The sequence below is a fragment of the Pelobates fuscus genome, chromosome 2, assembly GCF_036172605.1.
Source record: "Pelobates fuscus isolate aPelFus1 chromosome 2, aPelFus1.pri, whole genome shotgun sequence".
NCBI classification, from domain to species: Eukaryota; Metazoa; Chordata; class Amphibia; order Anura; family Pelobatidae; genus Pelobates; species Pelobates fuscus.
In genome coordinates this window covers 371,643,280-371,667,055 of record NC_086318.1, presented here as the reverse complement: position 1 = coordinate 371,667,055, position 23,776 = coordinate 371,643,280, and the positions used below count along the sequence as shown (strand labels likewise).

The window sequence follows — 23,776 nt, the reverse complement described above, 5'->3', positions numbered from 1 at the left end:
TTGTCAAACCATCCTACAACAGTTTGACTACTTACACTAATGGGCAACAAAGCACTCGTGGCACCCTAGCAACCACAGTGTACATTTGTACTCAAGATGTTGGGGACTATAACTCTCCTCGTTCAAAAGGACAGATTGACATCCATTCAGTATCGCCAGTGACACCATGTAGGTCAGGAGACTATCCATGGGAGTTACCCAATGCTCTAAGTCACAGGTGCCCACAATGTAGATCCCCAGATGTAGTAGAACTACAACTTCCATGATGCTTTGCATGCATTTAGAATGACAAAGCATCATGGAAGCTGTAGTTTAAAAAAAATCTGGGGATCTACCTTTTGGGCACCACTGCTGTAATGCAACGTGGATGTCATGACATGCGGCATTTTTACTCATTGTTTATGGCAATCTCAGTAGTAATTCCATAAAATAGCATTTTATAAACTAATTTAGTATAAATTGGGTGATTAAAATGTGATCTGATTATTTCTCCTGTTTTAGACTTGTTTCTCCATCTAGTTATTTTTAAAAAACTGCCATTAAATCAAGAAGCATGAAGACTCGACAGAATTAGAATGAGCACTGTATCTAATTTATGCATCTACATGTATGCCATCATAACAATGCAGCATGGTAAAAAGAAAATAAGAGTTTTTGTTGATGACACAATGGCCCTAAATCCAACAGCTGTCATGCTTCAGAAATCACCTTTTTATCTAATAGTTAAGTACACACATTGGCCCCAGGGAGTGGGGAATTAGGTAGATCAGTCCCATATAAACAATGTATTCTTCAAACTGTCAGGACAAATAACTACATATGTTCCCCTGAAGAGTAATCAGCTGTAACATATGACATAGACAGTTGTAATCACAATCTGCTTTTCTTTGTCTTACATTTCACTGGAACAGACAATTTCAAATAAAAACCACCCTGAATTGTATTGCAGGGAAGAACGCACCTTAACTCATTCACGACCAAAAACCTGGCAGTATTGTCACACTGGTTTAGTTTCCTAATCCTGCTTGTGAATAGGTTGTTAATAGATATCAATCCTACAAAGAATTCACATTAACCATCTGGAATTTTATTCCGGGCTGGCTAATGACACCTCTTAATTTTAATCTCTGAAATGTTTAGTAGATCACTTTGCTATCTTCATGTGGGGTTGCGATATTTATGGAAGGCAGATATGGGAGCTATCTGCTAAACAGCACTCTAATTTGGCACGCTTAAATATGTATACTCCACATAAGGGTACTATGAACTAAATAGCTGAAAGATCATAATTAAGAGAAGGCCTTTCCTTAAATTTGATATTTCAGTTGTTTAATAGATAACTCTTATGTGCTATCTTTATGTGGGATTGCATATTTAGGGATACCACCTTTGGAAGCTATCTATTAAATACATACACATTTTCATGCACACACAATCACTGACATATACACACAATCCCAAACATATACACACACACACACACGTAACCACATACATGCACATATAATCACACACAATCATAGACACACATAACTACAGAAACACACATACAAACATAAACAAAGACATACACAATCACAGACATGCACACACACACACAATTTGAAGTGGCCATTACCAGGGATTATGTGCTCAATAAATGGAACTGAATTCCTGAAGCCAATATTTTCAATGTAAAATATAGGCTTCAGGTTCGAAATTTAAATGGGTATTTATCGGTTGCCTTTCAAGGGACACTATAGGCACCCAGATGGTTTCAACTCATTGATGTGGTCTGGGTGCACTGTCCCTGCCCCCCCTTAGTCCTCAAGGGGACTGCAATGGTTACATTGCAGTACTAAGACAGCCATCAGAGGCGCTTCAGGGATTTTAACGGACTCCAAGGGAGTGGGAGTTTAGAGGACACTATAGTATTTGGAACACAACTTTGTATTCTATAGAGTCCCTTTAATAGCGATAATGTAATTGATCTGAACCATTAAATGAGTTGTCAGGAACCAATAACTGGCAATAAGCATAATCGGCTAGAAATGAATCAAGGCCTTGGTTAGAAAACGATTTGGAAAGAGTTAGAACACTAATTTAGGCAAAGGGATTATTTTGTTTTTACTTTGAACACAAGGAAAGTGGTACTAGCCATATTAACCGTAGAGCATTTTAACCTTTAAACTAAGAGTGCTTAAGCAAGCGGATAAAAATCATATGACACACACACACATAGTAAAAATGTTTTGTCTAATTATCCCTAGAAACTGGTTGAAGATAAACAAATTGATGCACAGCATAGCAATATAAAACTTTACTAAGCCATGTTTTTGAACACATTAGTGGGAAAACATATGCGGTGAAACTTATCAATCATGATGTTAAATTATCTGCTGGTAATGTTTGACGGATAATTAAGCAAAAAGGCAAACCATAGAGGTATTTATCAGCTGGTGTCTGCTGTTTTGTTTCTAACGCAGATACTATGTCAACTCATCAATATTGTATAATGCCTAACCAAACAACTCTGCCGCACATGTGATATCAGCCTTCCCGGGATGGAGTGAAACTTCTGGCGATATATAAGACAATCGGATAGAATTTGATGTTATTTGTTGAGGTTCATTTTTCAAATTGCAGGTATGTATTTTGTATAAAAAGTGCAAAAATACAATATGTTTGTACATAAACCACAGTGCAATAAGTGCTCAATAGAATACAAGCAGAAAAGAACCTCCCTGGATAGGGTAGAACTTCCCCGAAGACTCCCTCTTGTCTTCAATGAAATATGTACAAAAATAGGGGATAATCTGCTAAATACTAAGTTATTAAATATACTTTTTTATTACATCTTTGAATGTGCACTACAATTTTATTGCATCTTTTTTCCTGAGCACATACTTCTCAGCTGGTCTATGAGACATTGAACATAGAAGAAAGAAACTGATTTGGAAAAGGCTTTTATGCCAAGAGGAAAATAAAGACATCTAAGCTAAAGGCTTTTTAACTCCAGTGAAAGTGTGAGTGTCCACTTGTGAATTTTACACCTATGGTTTATTCATATACACAGTTATACGCTATGTTCTTTTTTTCATCATTGATTTAGCAGATTATCCCCTATTTTTGTACATGTATTTTGTATAAGCCACTTCTGGCATAACCAACTGGCTCACTGTAGTGGTTATGGTGGTTGGAGTGTTCTTCTAAGAAATAAAAAAACATTCAAAAGGTCAAGCTACAGAACAGTCTACCATGAAAAGAACGAAAAACAAGTTAACCTTATAAGTTACATTGCTATACGTGTGTGCATATAAAAATAAACATATATACATATCCAGACTACTGAGATTGGTCTGAAAACTGACAATTTTCTAACTTTTAATAAAAATCTTAGCTACTCACAGCTATTCAATGCTCATTTGGTAAACAAATGCTCTTTTTCTGTTTCGTGTGTTTTTCTTCCTCATTAAACCATCTCTCTAGCCTTTATGTGAAATGCAGTCTTTTCATTTTTCTTTTAATTCAGATCGCTACGTGTTAGCACGTTTAAATATCCCAAATGACAAACTTGTTCTTGAAACACAATGGTTATTCTTCCTTTCTACAAACGCCATTAACACCTGTATGCTGCTGACATCTTGCTTTCAAGGGACGTTGGGTTATCTTGTTTTTAATTTCACAAATGCATGCAAGTGACAAACAGTCCGAACATTCCTGTTAACAACGCCATCTGCTGCCTGCCATGATTGTACAACAGTCAGGCTCTCTTATGAGAGCTAATTGCAATGAGGGAGGAAACCTGCTGACACCCCGAATAAGGAAATGTATTGTCAGCTATTACATTAGATATAATGTGTTTGCTATAGCAGCTAGTGTTATAACTGCCAATGCCAAGACTTGGTAAGTGAAGTCATGATAAACAATGGTTTTAAGTTCAATTGTGAAGTCTTCTAATCCATAACAATAAGGTACGCTAGCCCTTTGAAAATGTTTCGAATAAAGACAGGCTATATTAAATATGTCACATGTTCAGCTTTTTGAGTATTTGGAAAGAGAATCTACAAGCAGAAAATGTAAATCTTTCAGCTCATTAACCTGAACTGAATTTCAGCACTTTTAGACTGAATCTCATCAAAGGGTCAAAGTCTATTTAAAAGCAAGCATTGAGTTAGCTATGTAAATACTGACACGTTGCTTAGCTTTCTCAACCATCACCAAAATAAATCTGTAGCTTGTCTCGGGTTTACGAACATTAACTCCATCCTAATAATACCATTGACTGCTTTTTAATGAAAATGTGAAGAGAAAATTCACTGGAGAATGATGTACCTACCCCCCTTGTAACACAGATTACACTTTATACACCACACATCTATATAACTACACTCATGACCACCCACCCACATCACATACCAGTCCATATGACCACCCACCCACATCACATAACTACACACATGACCGCCCACCCGTATCACATAACTACACAACTGACCGATATTGAAAACATATGTACGTAATCCTTCCCATTAGCCAGTTGCCTCTCAGTTAACCATTGGGGTTCTATCTATGCGTCGTTTATGCTTGTGCCGAGACCTCATTGTATCTGTGTGTATGAACGACACTCTACACAACTACAGTGTAAGTTATGGGACATGCACCTATTTTAAACTATTTGAGCCTGCTCTGAAATAGTTAACACTCTTTCTTAGAATTGAAAGAATTGAAAGGCAAGAATAAGAGTGTTATTTAGCAATCTTGATCTTTGGAGCAGGCAGACCTCTGCCATCACTATTGTCTGATGACACTGACAAACCACTTGACCGGATACCTCATTGTTAGCGATTTCACAAGACATCTCATCTTATTTGTTATTTAGGTTGCTCGGTACAATGTGTAAAAACTAAAATGTTAGAGATTTACTAATAGCAGAACATGTTCTTTTAATTTTCCATGAGAGTCAGGGTAAACATAAAGTAAGGATATAAAACAGGTCAAGGGGAGTATTCAGAGACAACAATGAACCTTAATGCCGAAAACACAAGGAAACAAACAGTGCTTGTGCTTTACACCAGACAGTTTCATCATAATCATCATGCTACTTATTGAGTTCCAAGCAAACAAACTGTATGTGCGCGCTGTTTGTGTGAAGACCTTGTTAAGTTTTTAAATCTCCATGCAGCCCAGGAGTGTTTCATGGAGTAGAACATTTTGTTTCGGAAAAATAGTCTTAAAAGGGTTGTTTATTGTGATGGCATAGACCAGGGTTAGGCAACCTTTGGCACGCCAGATGTGGTGGACTACATCTCCCATAATGCTTTTCCAGCCATAATGCTGGCAAAGCATCAACAACGACTTAGTTACCATGATCCGAAATGACAGAGGTTGCCTATCCCTGGCATAGACTATCACTAGTCCTTAAGTACTAAAATGGACACTCTAAGCACCTCAACAATCTATGCTCCTTGTATAGGCTATGCTGACCCTGGCTTCCACTAACAGAGTTATTTACTAAACTTGGGATTAATGGTATTCACCAGGGAGTTCGTGCTAATATAGCCAAAATGGGTATATTTATATATACTATGATATATAATATTATTCAATTCATAATTCCAGGTCAGATAATTTGGTCTAGAATGTGAAAATCCCTGGTACCAAAATTCACAAGTTAGTGAATAACTAAATAGCGACATTGACAACATGACACAAATCCTCCCAGCTGTACTTATACTTGTATAACTTGTGCCACCATAAAACACCTTACCTCCTCCAAATGGATTTTTCATGCTAAGTCACACCTGTAGCTCCATTCGGGGGGAAACAAAACACGAATAGATAAAATGGCAAAAGCTAGGCGCAGGTTCTGTTGGTGTGGCTGCACTTTTAATAACGTTTTTTTCATTAACTGGAAACTGGATTGGCCAAAAGCTGGTCTGGGCACTCCTCCTTGCCATAAATGTTTATTATTAGTGTATAGTACATATTATACTGTACATTGCTCGCCAGCATATGCTAGTTTAGCCGGCTAAATTGTGCGTGGATGTTGAGACAGCAGTTTTGCCTTCTGTATTACCTTGTCCTAAAATGCTTGAAATCTTCAAATAAAATTTAAAAAAAGTTACAAAAAAGTTATTTCTCAATAAATGGGAAATAATTTTTCATTTAAAGATGTAATTTATAAAATCTTTAAATACTTTAAATAATAATTTGAAAGAATTCGAATTTGCTTCAACTACGGTATTTCTTTCAGTAGTTTTATTATTTTCGTCAGCACCATGGACAGAGATGGAGAATTGCATTCCTTAATCCTTAGTGCTGAATGCAGACAACACTGCTGATGACGGCAGCGACTAGTTAGAGCACAGTAGCTACTGTATATAAACTCTAAATAAACCAGCATTGAAGAAGCATTTCAGGCACCCACACACGTCATGACTAACGGATATTCACGTAACTGTGAATTGTAGGGAAATTCAAATTTAAGGCCTGGATAACAAACTGTAAATTTTCTTTAAGTCAGCTATGCCACCAGTTCAGATCTTTGTGCCTTGGAATTCACTTTAAATTCACTTTGAATTTCCAACAATTCCAAAGAGATCGTATGCCTAAATTAAAAATAAAATAAAGAAAACAAAAAAACCCTGCAATTTCCAGATCCCAAAAACCACCAGAGCCACGAGTGACGCCATACATGGTTGCATGCACAGGAGTTGTGGTAGACAAGCGTTTACACATGCTATATAACAGTGGTTCCCGAACCAGTTTAGGGGTTACCGAGTAATATCTAAGTTGCTTAATTCTATTTTAAAAAGAACACCTTAGACACAACTGGGTAATCCCTAAATCCTGGACTGGTGAAGGGGGGAGGGGGGTATAGGAGTTGGGGGATGAGGACTGGTTTGGGAACCACTGCTATATAAGGTCAAACATCCTAGAAGCTTGTAGAGTTAGCGCTCACTTTCTACCAGACTTGTCAAAAAAACACAATTTATCATAAGAACTCAACTTTTCAGATTGTTTTAATCATTCACTACAGATGAGCTACTAAAGCACTTATGGACATTGCTAGTGCAAGTATTTTCCGTTAGGAGCTCACCATTCAAGCTCTGATAAGAATCGGGCTTCAAATATTGAAAAAAAATACATTATCAATGGGATATGGCAAATATTACCCCCTTTGTTAAAACTGAACTCTCATATGTGAGAATCAGGACTGTTTGTATTTATGCTTTATACTTTACTCTGACAGCAAGTTGTCATGCAGTCTTGTTTATAGTAGACCATCTCAAAGTAATGCAAAGGTATCTACAGTTTTATTAAAAAGTATTCAACCAACATTGAAAATCCGATTTATTGTCAAAATGTACAGTCTTTCAGCTGTTTGCAATGAGTAAATCAAACAACAGCAATTGAAATAGCTCAACACAAAAATGCCTTCCACCCTTTGCAGTTGCATTTTCAGTTGAATTTGGGGAAACCACTTGAAGCATTCGTTGTGTTGAGCTATTTCAATGGCTTTTGTTTGATTTGTTCATTGCAAACAGCTGAAAGTCTGTACATTTTGACAATAAATCTGATTTTAAATAGTGGTACTTAATTGATTATTAGAATTGATTTGATTACAACTGTACACACAATGACAGGGTTATGCTGTTGAATGAAAAGTTAGCATGGTATTTTACATTTTATGAAACATGTCCAAGCTGAAAAATACAAATGGGTTGGATCATTTTTTTCAATTCAACTATAGTGGCATAAAATGTGATATTTCCTGATTAATTCTCAGGTTTACTGAATAAACCTATTTGTGTTTTACTGTAAGCAGAAAATGGTTGGAAACTTGTCTCTGTGAGCTCTAAATCCCCATTTTGTGGGAATGTAACCAGTTGTGGTTTTTTTCACGCGCTTTAAAAATGTATATACTCTATAGTTGGAGAAACATTGCCAATGCTACAGCTGCATTTATGATATACACTATTTAAAGTGGCTCTGTCATCTTCAGGAGGTCTTTAAATATTTTGTATGTGCAGCAGCCCAGGGGAGTAGTTGAATGGGGTTATACTTACCTGAAGCTCTCCCAGACAGGTGCTGCCACTGTCTTTTTCAGCTCCTGGCTTTTGATCTGCTAGTAGCTGAATCACTGCTGTACTCTCACATATGTACAAGACTGGGTTTCCTTCACAGACCAACTCTCACAGTGAGGAAGAAGAAGCCTCTTCCCAATGCCCACCCTAGTGGATGGAGAAAGCACTGTTGTATGTATATATATATATATATAGTTTTTTTAAAGGAGACAATTGACTTTCTTTTAATATCCTATATGTATACCTAACACAGCATTAAGTATACATAAAGGGCTGGACCACCATGCTGGCTGGCCGCAAATCAGAGCAGTTCCTGAAGATTCTGGCTTTTTTACGATAATCACACTTCTTTACTCGCCTTGTGCCAAAAACTTAACGGTGCTGCTGATAAGTCCAAGAACGGGAGTTTTGGAGCCCTTGAGGGAGAATAGAGACTCTGAGACAGCGGCCTACTTGGGTGGGAAGTGAAGTGGACGGCCGCTGCTCTGCTCTTATGCTTGACTACTACGCATTGGTTCCTTGACACAACATCTTGCTGGTCACATTGCCCCCCCCCCCCCACCCCCTCTTCCATTTGGGCTGGCAGGGGTTATCCCAGTCCCCACTGGAGGGATCAGAAGTTGCTCAGCGAGCGATAATCATCAAAACCTGCTTTGAGTGTACCTGCGATTTGATGGCCGCCGCAAAGGCCCCTCCGAGATCAGCTATAACGTTTAGATTGCATAAGGACTCTTTAGTGACGACATTTGACGACTTATGCTCTTAATTCTGGCTCATGCTGTCCCAACACAGTGCTTTACGATTGATTCACCAAGAGAAGAAGGGCTTTTGGCCACATAGTACATGGTACTTGAGACTGGCCCCTGCAGCCACATATCTGGGCCTCGAGCCCTGTGGAGTAGAACTCCCATCATGGCCCTAAACCCAGGAGGGTTGTTCGCCGGCTATGAGAACGCCAGGTTGGCCTCTCCTGGGATCCTGATTACGGCTCACTGAAGGGCCGGATCCGAGAGCATCAGATGCGGGTTTGTGCAGTTCCCTAGAGCTGGTGAAGCGGAATTGGCTGTACTTGCTTGTATGCCGACCCTGCCATTATTCCAAATAGATGTGCCGAAAGGTAAGAGTGGGCTGAAGGGCCATCATATGGTGCCAATATACTTACAAGCTATATACAGTCCTTTACTACTATAATTAGTCCTTTAGTGACTTTTGGTTATGCGCTCTCTGGAACTGCAGTGGCTTCTGTTTTTCTATTTCTTTCTTTCTATTAGCATTTGTTTAGAATTATTTAATCATACTTTGTTGCTTGATCCAAGCTTATAATCCTGCCATCATAATACAGTACCATGCTGTGACACCACTCCTGTTCAGCCTAGTGTTAACCTCTTAACTGCCTTCTAGATAAAAGCAGTCATTTTCAGCTTAAGCTCTCATGTTATTGTGTATTGCTATGGTATGGGATAACATATCATTCCAAACAATCAGTACTGATTCTCCTTGTTATCGCCTTACTTTTCTCACCTAGTAATATGCAACCAGTGCGTAGGTCATGTTTTATATCATTGTATTATTTTCCTCTTATAATCTTTTAGCACTGCGATCTTGTTGTTTTTGTCAATTTAAAAAATGTGCAGCCTATCATATATTTGTTATCTGCAAGGTATTTGTCTTGCTTTTGACTTATTTCTCACTGTATTGAAAATATCCATGATGTATCTTTGCAAGTCAAAAAAAAAAGTTTAAAGAAAATTATAAAAATGTGCAGGGGGGGATTGTTTTCACAGCGTTTCCATGTAATCATTTTTATACATTTAGTGCAACTAAAGAGAAATAATTCCAAATTGACTCACAAATCAGTACTGACTGTTAAATGCTTCATATCTAGGATCTATCTAAATGTTTTAATGTTAACGCTAACCCTATATCATTCCTAACAATAATGCTATGCTCACTCTAACTGTACATCTATCCTAACCTTAACACTACCCTAACTGTAACCCTAAAACTGCTTTAACCCTAACTCAGCATTAACCTTTACCTTAGTCTAACACTAACCATACAGTAACCCTAACGTTACACCTTGCCTTAATCCTAGCCTAAACCCCAATTTAGAAGTATTCCCTCTTCTGACATCACTACTGACATCAGCAGAGGGATTTACTAGCTCATACAGTACAGAGCACTCTGTAAGTGCCCTATACTTTTAGATTGCAGCATGAAAGGGAGATCTCTCAGGCACGCTGTCCCTGCTGGTTACACTGCGATAGGTGCTGGGCAGCTGGTGAAGCCCAGCACCGATCTCTATTGGAGGAGTAGATGTACAGTTAGAGTTAATGTCAGCATAGTATTAGCATAGGGTTAGTATAGGGTTAGTGTTAATTATCAAAAATGCATTAGGATCCTAGATATGAGGCATTTAACAATCAGAACTGTCAGTCTGGGCCACTAGTTGTAGGTCCAGCTGAGAGAGGGGATCTCCAGGTGTCAGTAGGGATTTAGCCCTGCTAACAACAAAATGCTTTATAGAGTTAAAGTCCAGTCTATGGAGGATGGCATTGAATGTCCTAACGGCAGGTAGGGATTAAAGAAACGATAACAATTTGAATTAAACTGAATCACCTGCAGATTGCACATGTTCTACATACAGCTCATTAGGTCACAGTGTGCTAATTTGTATTTATTTATATTAAGGCATTATTACTCTTTAAAAGGGAATAATTGCTTCTCTGAAATGCATACCACTATATCAATAATTGAAAAATCACCTAGAACAGTGATGGCAAACCTTTTTGAGCCCGAGTGCCCAAACCGCAATACATGGCAACTTTTTTTTCCTCAAATTGCCAACACGGCAATTAAACCTGAATACTGAGATTTAAGTTTAGAAAAAACAACTCGTATAGTTGTCCGAACTAGTTAACACAACAGAAAGTTCAATTATACAAATTTTGAATAATGATATTAATAGATAAAATTAAGCTTACCGTATATTTATTAGTAACTCCAACAAATGCAAAGCATACACACAGCTGAACACATTCACGCACCGACTGCTTAATACATACACACACAAGCACACAGACACACAGACACACAGACTGCTTAATACATACACACACAAGCACACAGACACACAGACACACAGACTGCTAAATACACACACACACACAAACATACACACAGTCCGCTGAATACACAAAGACTGCTGAATACACACACACTGCTGAATACATACACACAGTCAGTTGAATACACACACACACACACTACTGAATACACAAAGACTGCTGAATACACACACATATACTGCATGGAGGGGTGCAGTGTATGTGTTTGTGTGTGAGGGGTGCTGTGTGTGAGAGGGTTGGTAGCGGTGCAGTGTGGGGTGGGGGTGCTGTGTGGGGTGGGGGGGTGTAGGTGTGCTGTGTGTGTGGGGGGTAGGGGTGCGGGGTGCTGTGTGTGGGGTTAGTGGTGCTGTGGGGGGGAGGAGTGCTGTGTGGGGGGTGGGGATGCTGTGTGTGGGGGCGTAGGGGTGCTGTGTGTGGGGGGTAGGGATGCTCTGTTGGGGGTGCTGTGTGTGGGGAGTAGGGGTGCTCTGTTGGGGGGTAGGGGTGCTCTGTTGGGGGTAGGGGTGCTCTGTTGGGGGGGTAGGGGTGCTCTGTTGGGGGGTAGGGGTGATGTGTGTGGGGGTAGGGGTGCTCTTTTGGGGGGGTAGGGGTACTCTGTTGGGGGGAATGGTGCTCTGTTGAGGAGGTATCGGTGCTCTGTTGGGGGGGTAGGGGTGCTCTGTTGGGGGTAGGGGTGCTCTGTTGGGGGGGTAGGGGTGCTCTGTTGGGGGGTAGGGGTGCTCTGTTGGGGGGGTAGGAGTTAAGACACATGAAAAAGTTTTTTTTTAAAGCATATTGAAGTATCTCCCCCTCCCTTCTTCTTACCTTTACAGCCATCCCTGGTGGTCCGGTGGTGGTAAGTATCTAGGACAGGAGTACAGGTCCTACAGCTCTCCTGTCCTCCCGCGCGATGATGTGTGGAGCATTGCCATGGTTACGAGCGGCAACGCTCCACACAGCTCGCGGGAGGACAGGAGAGCTTTCGTGCAGGCAGGTGCCTACTCTGCATTGATGCCGAATCTACGGCCGCGTGCCCACAGAAAGGGGCCAGCGTGCCACAGTGCCACCGGTTCGCCATCACTGACCTAGAATGTGTGTTAACCTTTATCATGAGATCGGCAAGTTTCTTTTAAAATTATATTAAAGAATTAGCAAATTACATAATTCAGTACAGACAAGGTAAAGCAAGGACAGGCATTTGAAATGAAGAGAAGAAAAATAAACATTGTTTAATTTCTTCTTTCCTCTGCATGCTTTTTCTATGCAGACTGCCAGGTGCAAAGGACATTCAGTTTGTAACAATGAATGATTGACAGACCCAAGATGGAGGCGCCCATTAGCAGGATAAAACAAGATGTGGATGCTACATTTAAATGTATTTTTCACACATCACAAATACATTTGTTATGTATAGAAACAAATACATATCTGTTAAATATAGGGATATGTAAACATGACATGTAAAATCCTTATAAGTGGTGGTTCCTCTTTACAACAATGGTTCTTAACCCCAGGACTAGGATACAAAATTGGGTCCGTATGCTAATTCATTGAATCAATGGTTGGAAATTTTCATCAGCATTATAAGGTTCCATGCTAATAAACTGGTTATCACACCTGCATTATGTTCAAGGTACAATAGAGAATCATCTAGTATGAAGAGTCTAATGGTGTCTTGCAGAAATGATTTTGGTATATAGTTCACAGATAAAGAATGGATCATTGGTTTAATTTTAAAATTAGAGAATGGGTTGCCCACTTAATGACATGCTCATAATTTGAGTCTCGAAAAATGATTTCATTTTTTAGAAAAGTTTAAGAACTATTGCTTTTAAGGATTAGACTCCTTATGTTCCACTACCAGACCACCCAGTATTCCTTCTCGGTGTTAAGGGTAGCAATAATTATACATATTACATGTGGAACAAAGCACAGATGAGTCCTTATTCTTAATTTTCCACAAAGTGCTATGGTGAGGATTATAGCCTAGGTACCTTTTATTTGAGACAAGAAAAAAAAAAAAATATCCCAGTAACAAAACCTTTTTTCTTAAGATTTCTACTCAGGTCAATTATTTTACATAATTATATTGTCTATTCTTTTCTCGTATCAATAATTACATAATTACGATGAGCAGATGGATTGCAGAACACTACCAGATGGTGAGGAAGTAAACAGGTTGGAAATTGCAGATTTTTCGATGGATTTCAGTGCAGAAAATTAGTAAATTACTATGAAGGTAGTCTGCTATTGTTCAGAGTCTATTAACTGACACACTGCCGGTGAGGGTACACGGCTTGTTACAATACAATATGTTGCTGGTTCCGTGGGCAACGAGCGGTTAAATGCTCTCACAACATTTAATGATGTTCTAACGGTGTCTGCTGCTAATAAATTATTTGGTATTTGCAAACAGTCATGTTTTACGTGTCTTATTAAATGCAAGCATTCTGGGAATATGTTAGAATACGTCTATGTCTGCTGGAATATTTGACGTTGGCAGTTCTTGTTTCATTAATTAATGATTATTTAAAGGAAAAGTACTGTTGCAGAAGGCTTGAGGGGATTAAATGCCTATTATTATTTATTGCGACATTGTAATGCTAAATTTTGATCTGAAAATCAGTATTTCATTTCAAAGAGCAAAGATAGTTATGGCTCAAGTTTATATCAAATAGAAATCTCAGAATTATTTTCTTTTTAACTATTCTTAACGTATAATGTGTTAGGTGTATATCTGTATGACAGAATTCCACAGCAATAAAACTCACTGTAATGTGCAGGATACAGAAATATATCGCAGAGACAATAATATAAACAGACAGTTAGTTTTGTGTTGTGTGTGTTCCACTGCGATATTCTTCTATAACAGTAATACATATTGTTGCTACATATTTATTATATAGTGTGTTCATGAAAAGATTTGATGCATTTGGCGTCCTAAAAGCCATGAAATAATCTTGGAAAAAAGACTTTTGTACAAGTACATGCATTTACAACTCACTTATTGGTTGTTGTTTTTTTTCATCTTGATTTTTTAAGTTTTTAAGAGACCAACATATGAACAGGAACTGTAAGAGAGTGCCCATTAACCACCAACATGGATTCCCACTTAGTTATCTAAAAGGCCTGCTTCCTTTTCCAATTAAAGGATCTGACAGCTTGAATGCTGAGCCCCTAACTTCAGAAATCAGGGGGGTGGGGGGGTTATATTTCATCCTGAATATCACAGACATGTGCATGATTCATTACTTTAAAAAGTGCTAATATATACCAGTCGAGAAATTAGGACTGTTCATCTCAAGTATGACTATTGTTTCAGAATGCTCCAAATGCATTCTGATGCCTTTCCAAATGCTCATGAAAGCAATGCAACATATACATTGTATTTTAAACGATGGGCGTATGTTGGTAAACCCAGAAAATGCAGGATGCTAATTATACATGGTTCCTGCTAACAAGTACTATTGAATTGACTCTTTGAACACTGGAATACAGCAAAGGATCATTGTGCCTAAGCCTGTGAGGGTATGAATACCAGGTCCTGTGTAATTAAGAAGCAACCTATTGAAGCTAAGACAGTAATTCCATGCCATCTGCCAAACCTTGTAGAGGCTGGCACAGCGCCTGATGCCTGCTGTAGCTTCTGTTACCCACCTGATCCTTAGAGACGTGCTTTGATGGAGCGTTTATGCCAAGCTTTTCTAGAGGATAGACAATCTGTCGTCTTGGTCGCACGGGAACCATGTAATGAAGGGCAGATGTCAGAGAATGGGCACAGGGATTCTTAAGCTGAAAGACAGTGATCTACGCTTTAGCATGGAGAATGTCAGATCTGCACCTCGCAGATGTTTGGGCCACAGTTTAGCAAACACAAAATTCTTAACAGCCTTGGCAGAACACAAGCGGGAGGTTAGAGGAAAATAATAGCAAATAAACATCTTCCTAGAGCAGAGGAATGAGTTTCGGATAATACCCGCCACTAATGAAGATAATTATGAGAGTAATTACATTACCATCTCTGTGGGAATGACAGATAAACAAGAGGCTTGGTTTATGGCATTTTTCAATAGCAGTGATATTCCCAGGAGTCCACATTCTCTGCAGTAATCATAAATCAGATGGGTCTGACCTCACTCCATTTTGTTAGCTGCTTAGCCTTAACCTTTCTGGATTTGGCATGGATTGCTTCATGAAGTGGCAAGAAAAAGTTAGACATGTCATATAATTTAAACCGGCAGTGTTAACTCATGCTTGATTTTCTATAATTAATGACATTATTTCGAATGATGCAATCGTGAACCAGTGACAGAATGAGTCATTCTGTCAGAACCAAATTCCTCTTGTTTCCCAATGGATTCTTACAGCTGTTGATAATGGCTATTAAATTGCTCATACAGGCAGCATGTTCACTGATAAGCAGAAGAATGGCTCATGAACCACTGTCCTCATAATACAATATATTTTAAAGATCTACATTTAGCACGAAGATAGAAAAAGGCCTTTTTTTTAATAAGCAGTCCTATTTTTCAGGGATCCTGACCCATAATTTAGAGGTTTGGGGACAAGCTGGGAGCAGAATTTGGACTATAGAGAATCCAGCTTGTTTTATTTCGAACAACAAATACAGAAAGGTGCAGAAAAACGACCCATTTTGTCCTACTAGTAAGGGTCTTGGGGATCCCCAAACAAGTTTATTTTATTCTTTTTATGTGATAGAGTACAACTTTCCTGTCCAAGCCTATAGCTCTGAAACAATTACCGTAATTACAGAGGTTAGGCAGGGAGTGCATACTAGTTACTGTGTTTCCAAAGCTATCTAACACTAGTTAGATAAATCCACAAAGCATTAGAATGTGAAGATTTATAAGACAACTGCACTGGGCTCTTGAGCATAATTTTTAAAAGATAACACAAATATCTACATTTCATTGAATCTGCTTTCGCTAACATTTTATATATATTTACTACATATATACAAACAATACAGCAAAGTGCAGTGGTTCCCAAACCAGTCCTCATGGCCCACCAGGATTTATGTATTTCCCTTTTCTTATTCCAATGGAGATACTAACAAAAACGTTGGTGGGCCATGAGGACTGGTTTGAAAAGAGCATTTGCGAGGCTTACTCAATGAACCAAGGCTAAGAATGAGTGGCTGAGCTGCCGGGCTGAGGAACAAATGGTTGCCCGAGACCTCTAGGCATCATAGCAACTATATTGAGATGAAGCTGTTTTTGGTGTCATGAGCATTCCTTTAAATATTTAGTTTATATGCAACATAATCAGTAGAGGACTGCCATATTGTTGAGGTACAAAATTATAAGGATTTATTGGCACCTCTAGGTAAACCTCTAGATATCTTGCATTTAACATTATTGCACCCTTATTGAAACATTATCCAGGTGCCAATCATGTGTTCTGCACTTCACTGATTCTTGATTTAATTTTGTTCTTCTATATAATTTTCTGTTGGATCTAGTAGACCTCAATTCATGCTTTCCTCGTGCACTGATGATGCACTATTGCAGAGTAGGTTATAGCAGTCATTCACAGCCTATTTGGGGAGCGTTTTGTTAGTAGTTAGTTCATTTGTTCTGTTAGGAGTTCATAGAGCACAAATAAACCAGCTTCTAACAACAGAGTACAGTAATTTATGTATATAGTAGGTGTGGATCATGTCAGGTCCTAGTGATGATCAACTCTTCGTATGTGCTACTCGTCCTTGAATAAATCCTACTGTGATGGTGACTGGTTCCTGTTCTGGGAACATGGAGTGGTCATATTTCAGACCTAATTGCTACTGAGCCGTGATGTTATCTTTCTTCTAAAACATCTTCTAGTACTATTCTGTCTCAGTTCTGGGTGGGTCATTAGTGGATTTGTTTTAAGTACCTCTTGGACTGTTCTTTGGAGAACAGGGCATTTATTGGCTTTGCCTCTTCCAATCAGAATACTTGGTTGTAACGTTTGTTTGGCAATTTCCAGAAGTGCCTGTAAGGGCGTACCCATTTCTTCAGTAGCCAAGAACTATCCGTAATATTTCCACCTACGTGAAGTTAATATAGCATGCTAATTTCCTTACGTGTTGACTTCATTTTGACTTCTGGTCTTAGTCTCTTTGGTGGGAATCAGCCTGCAAGCATTTGGATAACCACAAATGCTGTGGAATATGTGAGCTTGTTAGTCCAGGTGATGGCGTTGGTTGGGATTGTGGATAGTGCCTCATTCACTGCAGATAGGATACTATACTGGTGGCTATTTTTCAGTGTTCTTCGGTATTCTTATCTTGTAGTCAAGGACTGCTAGCTTTTCTAGAATCATCCCTCTTATATCGTTAAGTATGCCATCTAGGAGCATTGGTGCAGGTTGGCCACCCTCGGTAACTATATGTATAGTTATAACAGTTTCCTTCTCCTTAAGCATGTATATTTACTTGACATTTTACTACAGAGATATGCAACATGTATTGCACTTACACCTAGGTAAATTAACTTACAAGTTTTAATTTACTGCTAGATATTTAATTCACTGCTAGTATTTACAATTTCAGTTTTGCAATTTCTACTCTAAAATCAATATATTCTGGGTATTTTGGTTGCTAATTTTGTCCATTATTAAATATGAGTGCTTTCCATACCTGGTTTGCTTCCTCTGTTGGATAGATAGGGTAATAGAGGGAGGATTTGTGAGACAGGCGGAGAACCTCTTCCAGGAAATGCTTGCTGTAGTGCTTATATATTGGGTTCAGAACGAAGTGCTGAAGGTGACCGTGTTCATCGCGTTGGTAGTGGTTGAAGTAAATAAAATCTTCAATATTGTAATGTGATCGGATGTATTCAATCTCCTAAGACAAAATGAATGGATGTTAGTAGGTGTGAAATATTGGGAGTGCGATGTCTTTGTGTAGACCTGATGCCATCTTGCATGGACATTCATGGAGGCACAAATGATGAGTCACATTAAATGGGAGGTGTCACTGTTCTGGAATTTACATCACTTTATAAAACATTGAATTACCTATAACTTGACTTTGTGTTTTATGAAATGCTCTTTTTTCAGATTTACATTAAAGGAATGCTCCAAGAACCATAAGCACTGCAGCATGATGCATTGGTTATGGTGCAAGGAGTAGCCCGCTGTCCTTCCCCATTGTAAGTAGTTAAATCCCTTTAGAACTGTTTGGCTCCTTACCTGGGGACTGCCAAGTGCTGCCCCCACCTGCATTTTAAATGGTTTGACTATTTACAAGGAGAAAGTGTAGTGGTTATAGTGTTTTAGCAGATCGCTTCACACGATAACATTGTTTAAGTTTTCCACTTCTCTATATGCTTTCTATATGCTGACTGCCAGGTGCAAAGGACAAAGCTTCTATCAATGATTGACAGTAATCTAAAATAGAGGCACCCAGTTTCAGGACAAAAAGAGGTGTGGGTTTTGCATTTAAATTTCCCTTTCGAGCCTTACAAATATATATGTGTTAAAGGAATAAGTGAACATAATATTACAATTCTTGGAAGTGACAGATTTCCTTTAAAATGTAGCATTAATATTAGTGCAAATGTTAGCTTTCCTATCACACCTATAGTGTTTGCTGGAATCTTAACCTCATACAGGTACATATTTGAGAAGTTATCAGATAAACAAAGATTTGGAACAGACACTAGAGAGGACACTGATGGCTGATTGTAGCTCTCATATACTCCCTTATTCATCACCAAGGCTCAAAAACAAAAACAACATTTTTACCTCTTCATTTCTCAGGACAGAAACACCAACAATTTGGCTTGCAACTTCAGCAACAAATGCCTGAACGGGAGTCCCATCCTAAAAGAAACACAATGGATGATAAATATGAAAATTTCCTGATAGTGTAGTAATTAAAGGGAATCTCCAGTGCCAGGAAAACGATCCGTTTTCCTGGCACTGAGGGGTCCCTCTCCTTCCCACCCACCAATCCCCAGGTACTGAAGGGGTAAAAACCCCTTCAGTCACTTACCTGAGGCAGCGGCGATGTCCCTCGTCGCTGTCTCCTCCTCCGCGATGCTCCTCCTCTCCATTGCGTCGGCCGGTGGGCGAGACTGATCCCGCCAACCGGCCGAGGAAACCTAATGCGCATGCGCGGCAAGGCCGCGCATGCGCATTAGGTCTCCCCATAGGAAAGCATTGAAAACTAATTTCAATGCTTTCGCATGGGGATTTGAGCGACGCTGGAGGTCCTCACACAGCGTGAGGACGTCTAGCGACGCTCTAGCACAGGTTTCCTGTGCTATAGAACAGGAAGTGACCTCTAGTGGCTGTCTAGTAGACAGCCACTAGAGGTGGAGTTAACCCTGCAAGGTAATTATTGCAGTTTATAAAAAACTGCAATAATTACACTTGCAGGGTTAAGAGTAGTGGGAGTTGGCACCCAGACCACTCCAATGGGCAGAAGTGGTCTGGGTGCCTGGAGTGTCCCTTTAAGGTCAAAAAGACTCAAGGCCATCAAATCCGTCCTTTCACACTCAACAGTTGCTGTTTTTTTAAAAATGTACAGAAAAGCGAAGCAACATCAAGTAGCGAATGTTGTGCCCATTCAGAAGAAAGGTAGTAGGGAGGAGTAGGGCAACTATAGACCAGTAAGCCTTACTTCAGCAGTGGGGAAAGTAATGGAAACCATGTTAAAAGGATAGGATTGTTGAACATCTAAAAACACATGGATTTCAAGATCAGATACAACATGGGTTTACTTCAGGGAGATCATGCCTAACTAATATTATTGATTTTTTTGTTTGGGTTACTAAAATAATAGATCAGGGCGGTGCAGTAGACATTGCTTACCTAGATTTCAGTAAGGCTTTTGACACTGTTGCACATAGAAGGCTTATCAATAAATTGCAATCTTTAAGTTTGGATTCCAATATTGTTGAATGGGTAAGGCAGTGGCTGAGTGACAGGCAACAGAGGGTTGTAATCAATGGAGTATATTCAAAGCTTGGGCTTGTCACCAGTGGGGTACCTCAGGGATCTGTACTAGGACCCATTATCTTTAATATTTTTATTAGTGATGTTGCAGAAGGTCTTGATGGTAAGGTATGTCTTTTTGCTGATGATACTAAGATATGTAACAGGGTTGATATTCCAGGAGGGATAAGCCAAATGGCAAATGATTTAGGTAAACTAGAAAAATGGTCAGAGTTGTGGCAACTGACATTTAATGTGGATAAGAGCAAGATAATGCATCTTGGACGTAAAAACCCAAGGGCAGAGTACAGAATATTTGATAGAGTCCAAACCGCAACATCTGAGGAAAGGGATTTAGGGGTGATTATTTCTGATGACTTAAAGGTAGGCAGACAATGTAATAGAGCAGCAGGAAATGCTAGCAGAATGCTTGGTTGTATAGGGAGAGGTATTAGCAGTAGAAAGAGGGAAGTGCTCATGCCATTGTACAGAAAACTGGTGAGACCTCACTTGGAGTATTGTACGCAGTACTTGCGACCAGGGCTGCCATCAGAAATTTTGGGGCCCCTGACAAAGCACAAGGTCTGGGCCCCCCCTCCCCCGCCCCCTCCCTCCCGGGCCCGCCCACGCCCTACCTAGTCTGCTGACAATGATGCGGGACTGAATGTGGTGTGTATAGTGGAAGTGAATTAGAATGTGTGTAATGGATGTAGTGTTTGTGTGTATTAGATACTGTTTGTGCAGTGAATGCAGAGTGTGTGTTTGTGTAGCGGATGCAGTGTGTATAGTGAACGCAGAGTGTGTTTGAGTAGTGGATGTAGTGTGTGTACAGTGATGTAGTGTGTGTTTGTGTAGTGGATGTAGTGTTTGTATGTACTAGATGAAATGTGTTTAGTGGATGCAGTGTCTGTAGTGGATGTAGTGTGTGTATTAGACGCAGTGTCTGTGTATAGTGAATGCAGAGTGTTTCAATTTGTGGTGGATGTAGTGTGTGTACTGTGAATACAGGATGTTTGTGTAGTGGATGCTGTGTGTACAGTTAATGCAGAGTGTGTGTCAGTATAGTGAATCCAGAGTGTGTGCATAGTTTAGTGAATGCAGAGTGTGTGTTAGTGTGTAATGAATGCAGAGTGTGTGTTAGTGTGTAGTGAATGCAGTGTGTCAGTGTAATGAATGTAGTGTGTGTGTTAGTGCAGTGAATGCAGAGTGTGTGTAAATGCGTAGTGAATGCAGAGTGTGTTAATGTGTAGTGAATGCAGAGTGTGTTAATGTGTAGTGAATGCAGAGTGTGTGTTAATGTGTAGTGAATGCAGAGTGTGTGTTAATGTGTAGGGAATGCAGAGTGTGTGTTAATGTGTAGGGAATGCAGAGTGTGTGTTAATGTGTAGGGAATGCAGAGTGTGTGTTAATGTGTAGGGAATGCAGAGTGTGTGTTAATGTGTAGTGAATGCAGAGGGTGTGTTAGTGTGTAGCGGATGCAGAGTGTGTGTTAGTGTAGTGAATGCAGAGTGTTAATGTGTAGTGAATGCAGAGAGTGTTTGAGTAGTGGATGTAGTGTGTGTACAGTGATGTAGTGTGTGTTTGTGTAGTGAATGTAGTGTTTGTATGTACTAGATGAAATGTGTTTAGTGGATGCAGTGTCTGTAGTGGATGTAGTGTGTGTATTAGACACAGTGTCTGTGTATAGTGAATGCAGAGTGTTTCAATTTGTGGTGGATGTAGTGTGTGTACTGTGAATACAGGATGTTTGTGTAGTGGATGCTGTGTGCACAGTTGATGCAGAGTGTATGTTAGTGTAGTGAATGCAGAGTGTGTGCATAGTTTAGTGAATGCAGAGTGTGTGTTAGTGTGTAATAAATGCAGAGTGTGTGTTAGGGTGTAGTGAATGCAGAGTGTGTCATTGTAATGAACGTAGTGTGTGTGTAAATTTGTAGTGAATGCAGAGTGTGTGTAAATTTGTAGTGAATGCAGAGTGTGTGTTAATGTGTAGTGAATGCAGAGAGTGTGTTAATGTGTAGTGAATGCAGAGAGTGTGTTAATGCGTAGTGAATGCAGAGAGTATGTTAGTGTAGTGAATGCAGAAAGTGTGTTAGTGTAGTGAATGCAGAGAGTGTGTTAGTGTGTAGCGGATGCAGAGTGTTAATGTGTAGTGAATGCAGAGAGTGTGTTAGTGTGTAGCGGATGCAGAGTGTGTGTTAGTGTAGTGAATGCAGAGTGTGTTAATGTGTAGCGAATGCAGAGAGTGTGTTAGTGTAGTGAATGCAGAAAGTGTGTTAGTGTAGTGAATGCAGAGAGTGTGTTAATGTGTAGTGAATGCAGAGAGTGTGTTAGTGTGTAGCGGATGCAGAGTTTGTGTTAGTGTAGTGAATGCAGAGAGTGTGTTAGTGTGTAGCGGATGCAGAGTGTGTGTTAGTGTAGTGAATGCAGAGTGTTAATGTGTAGTGAATGCAGAGAGTGTGTTAGTGTGTAGCGGATGCAGAGTGTGTGTTAGTGTAGTGAATACAGAGTGTGTTAATGTGTAGCGAATGCAGAGTGTGTGTCAGTATAGTGGATGCAGTGAGTGTGTTAGTGTGTAGTGTATGCAGAGTGCATGTTGTATTAGTGAATGCAGTGTGTGTATTGTATTAGTGTATGCAGTGTGTTTGTTGTGTTAGTGTATGCAGTATGTATGTTGTGTTAGTGTATGCAGTATGTATGTTGTGTTAGTGTATGCAGTGTGTGTGTTAGAGTATGCAGTGTGTGTTGTATTAGTGTATGCAGTGTGTGTTGTGTCAGTGTATGCAGAGTGTGTTGTGTCAGTGTATGCAGAGTGTGTTGTGTTGGTGTATGCAGAGTGTGTTGGTGTATGCATAGTGTGTTGTGTTGGTGTATGCATAGTGTTTTGTGTCAGTGTATGCAGAGTGTGTGTTGTGTTAGTGCATGCAGTGTGTGTTGTGTTAGTGCATGCAGTGTGTGTTGTGTTAGTGCATGCAGTGTGTGTTGTGTTAGTCTATGCAGAATGTGTTGTGTCAGTGTATGCAGAGTGTGTGTGTTGTGTTAGTGTATGTAGTGTGTGTGTGTTGTGTTAGTGTATGTAGTGTGTGTGTGTTGTGTTATTGTATATAGTGTGTGTGTGTGTGTTGTGTCAGTGTATGCAGTGTGTGTGCTGTGTCAGTGTATGTAGTGTGTGTGTGTGTGTGTTGTGTCAGTGTATGCAGTGTGTGTGTGTGTTGTGTCAGTGTATGCAATGTGTGTGTGTGTGTGTGTGTGTTGTGTCAGTGTATGCAATGTGTGTGTGTTGTGTCAGTGTATGTAGTGTGTGTGTGCTGTGTCAGTGTATGTAGTGTGTGTGTGTGTGTGTTAGTGTATGCAGTGTGTGTGTGTGTGTTGTGTCAGTGTATGCAGTGTGTGTGTGTGTTGTGTCAGTGTATGCAGTGTGTGTGTGTGTGTGTGTGTTGTGTCAGTGTATGCAGTGTGTGTGTGTGTGTTGTGTCAGTGTATGCAGTGTGTGTGTGTGTTGTGTCAGTGTATGCAGTGTGTGTGTGTGTGTTGTGTCAGTGTATGCATGTGTGTGTTGTGTCAGTGTATGCAGTGTGTGTGTGTTGTGTCAGTGTATGCAGTGTGTGTGTGTGTTGTGTCAGTGTATGCAGTGTGTGTGTGTTGTGTCAGTGTATGCAG

The 23,776-nt window shown here is 39.7% G+C and overlaps 1 protein-coding gene across 1 annotated transcript in view; it reads right to left on the bottom strand.

Moving 5' to 3' along the window:
• The window catches only part of CFAP61 (cilia and flagella associated protein 61), a 232,240-nt gene that overhangs the window by 141,827 nt on the left and 66,637 nt on the right, over positions 1 to 23,776 (bottom strand). The window contains exons 14-16 of the mRNA XM_063443717.1: positions 18,926 to 19,003; positions 17,817 to 18,023; positions 14,834 to 14,968 (exon numbers count right to left, since the gene is read on the bottom strand). Of these exons, the coding sequence (XP_063299787.1) occupies positions 14,834 to 14,968; positions 17,817 to 18,023; positions 18,926 to 19,003 (420 nt within the window). The remainder of the gene's footprint in view (positions 1 to 14,833; positions 14,969 to 17,816; positions 18,024 to 18,925; positions 19,004 to 23,776) is intronic.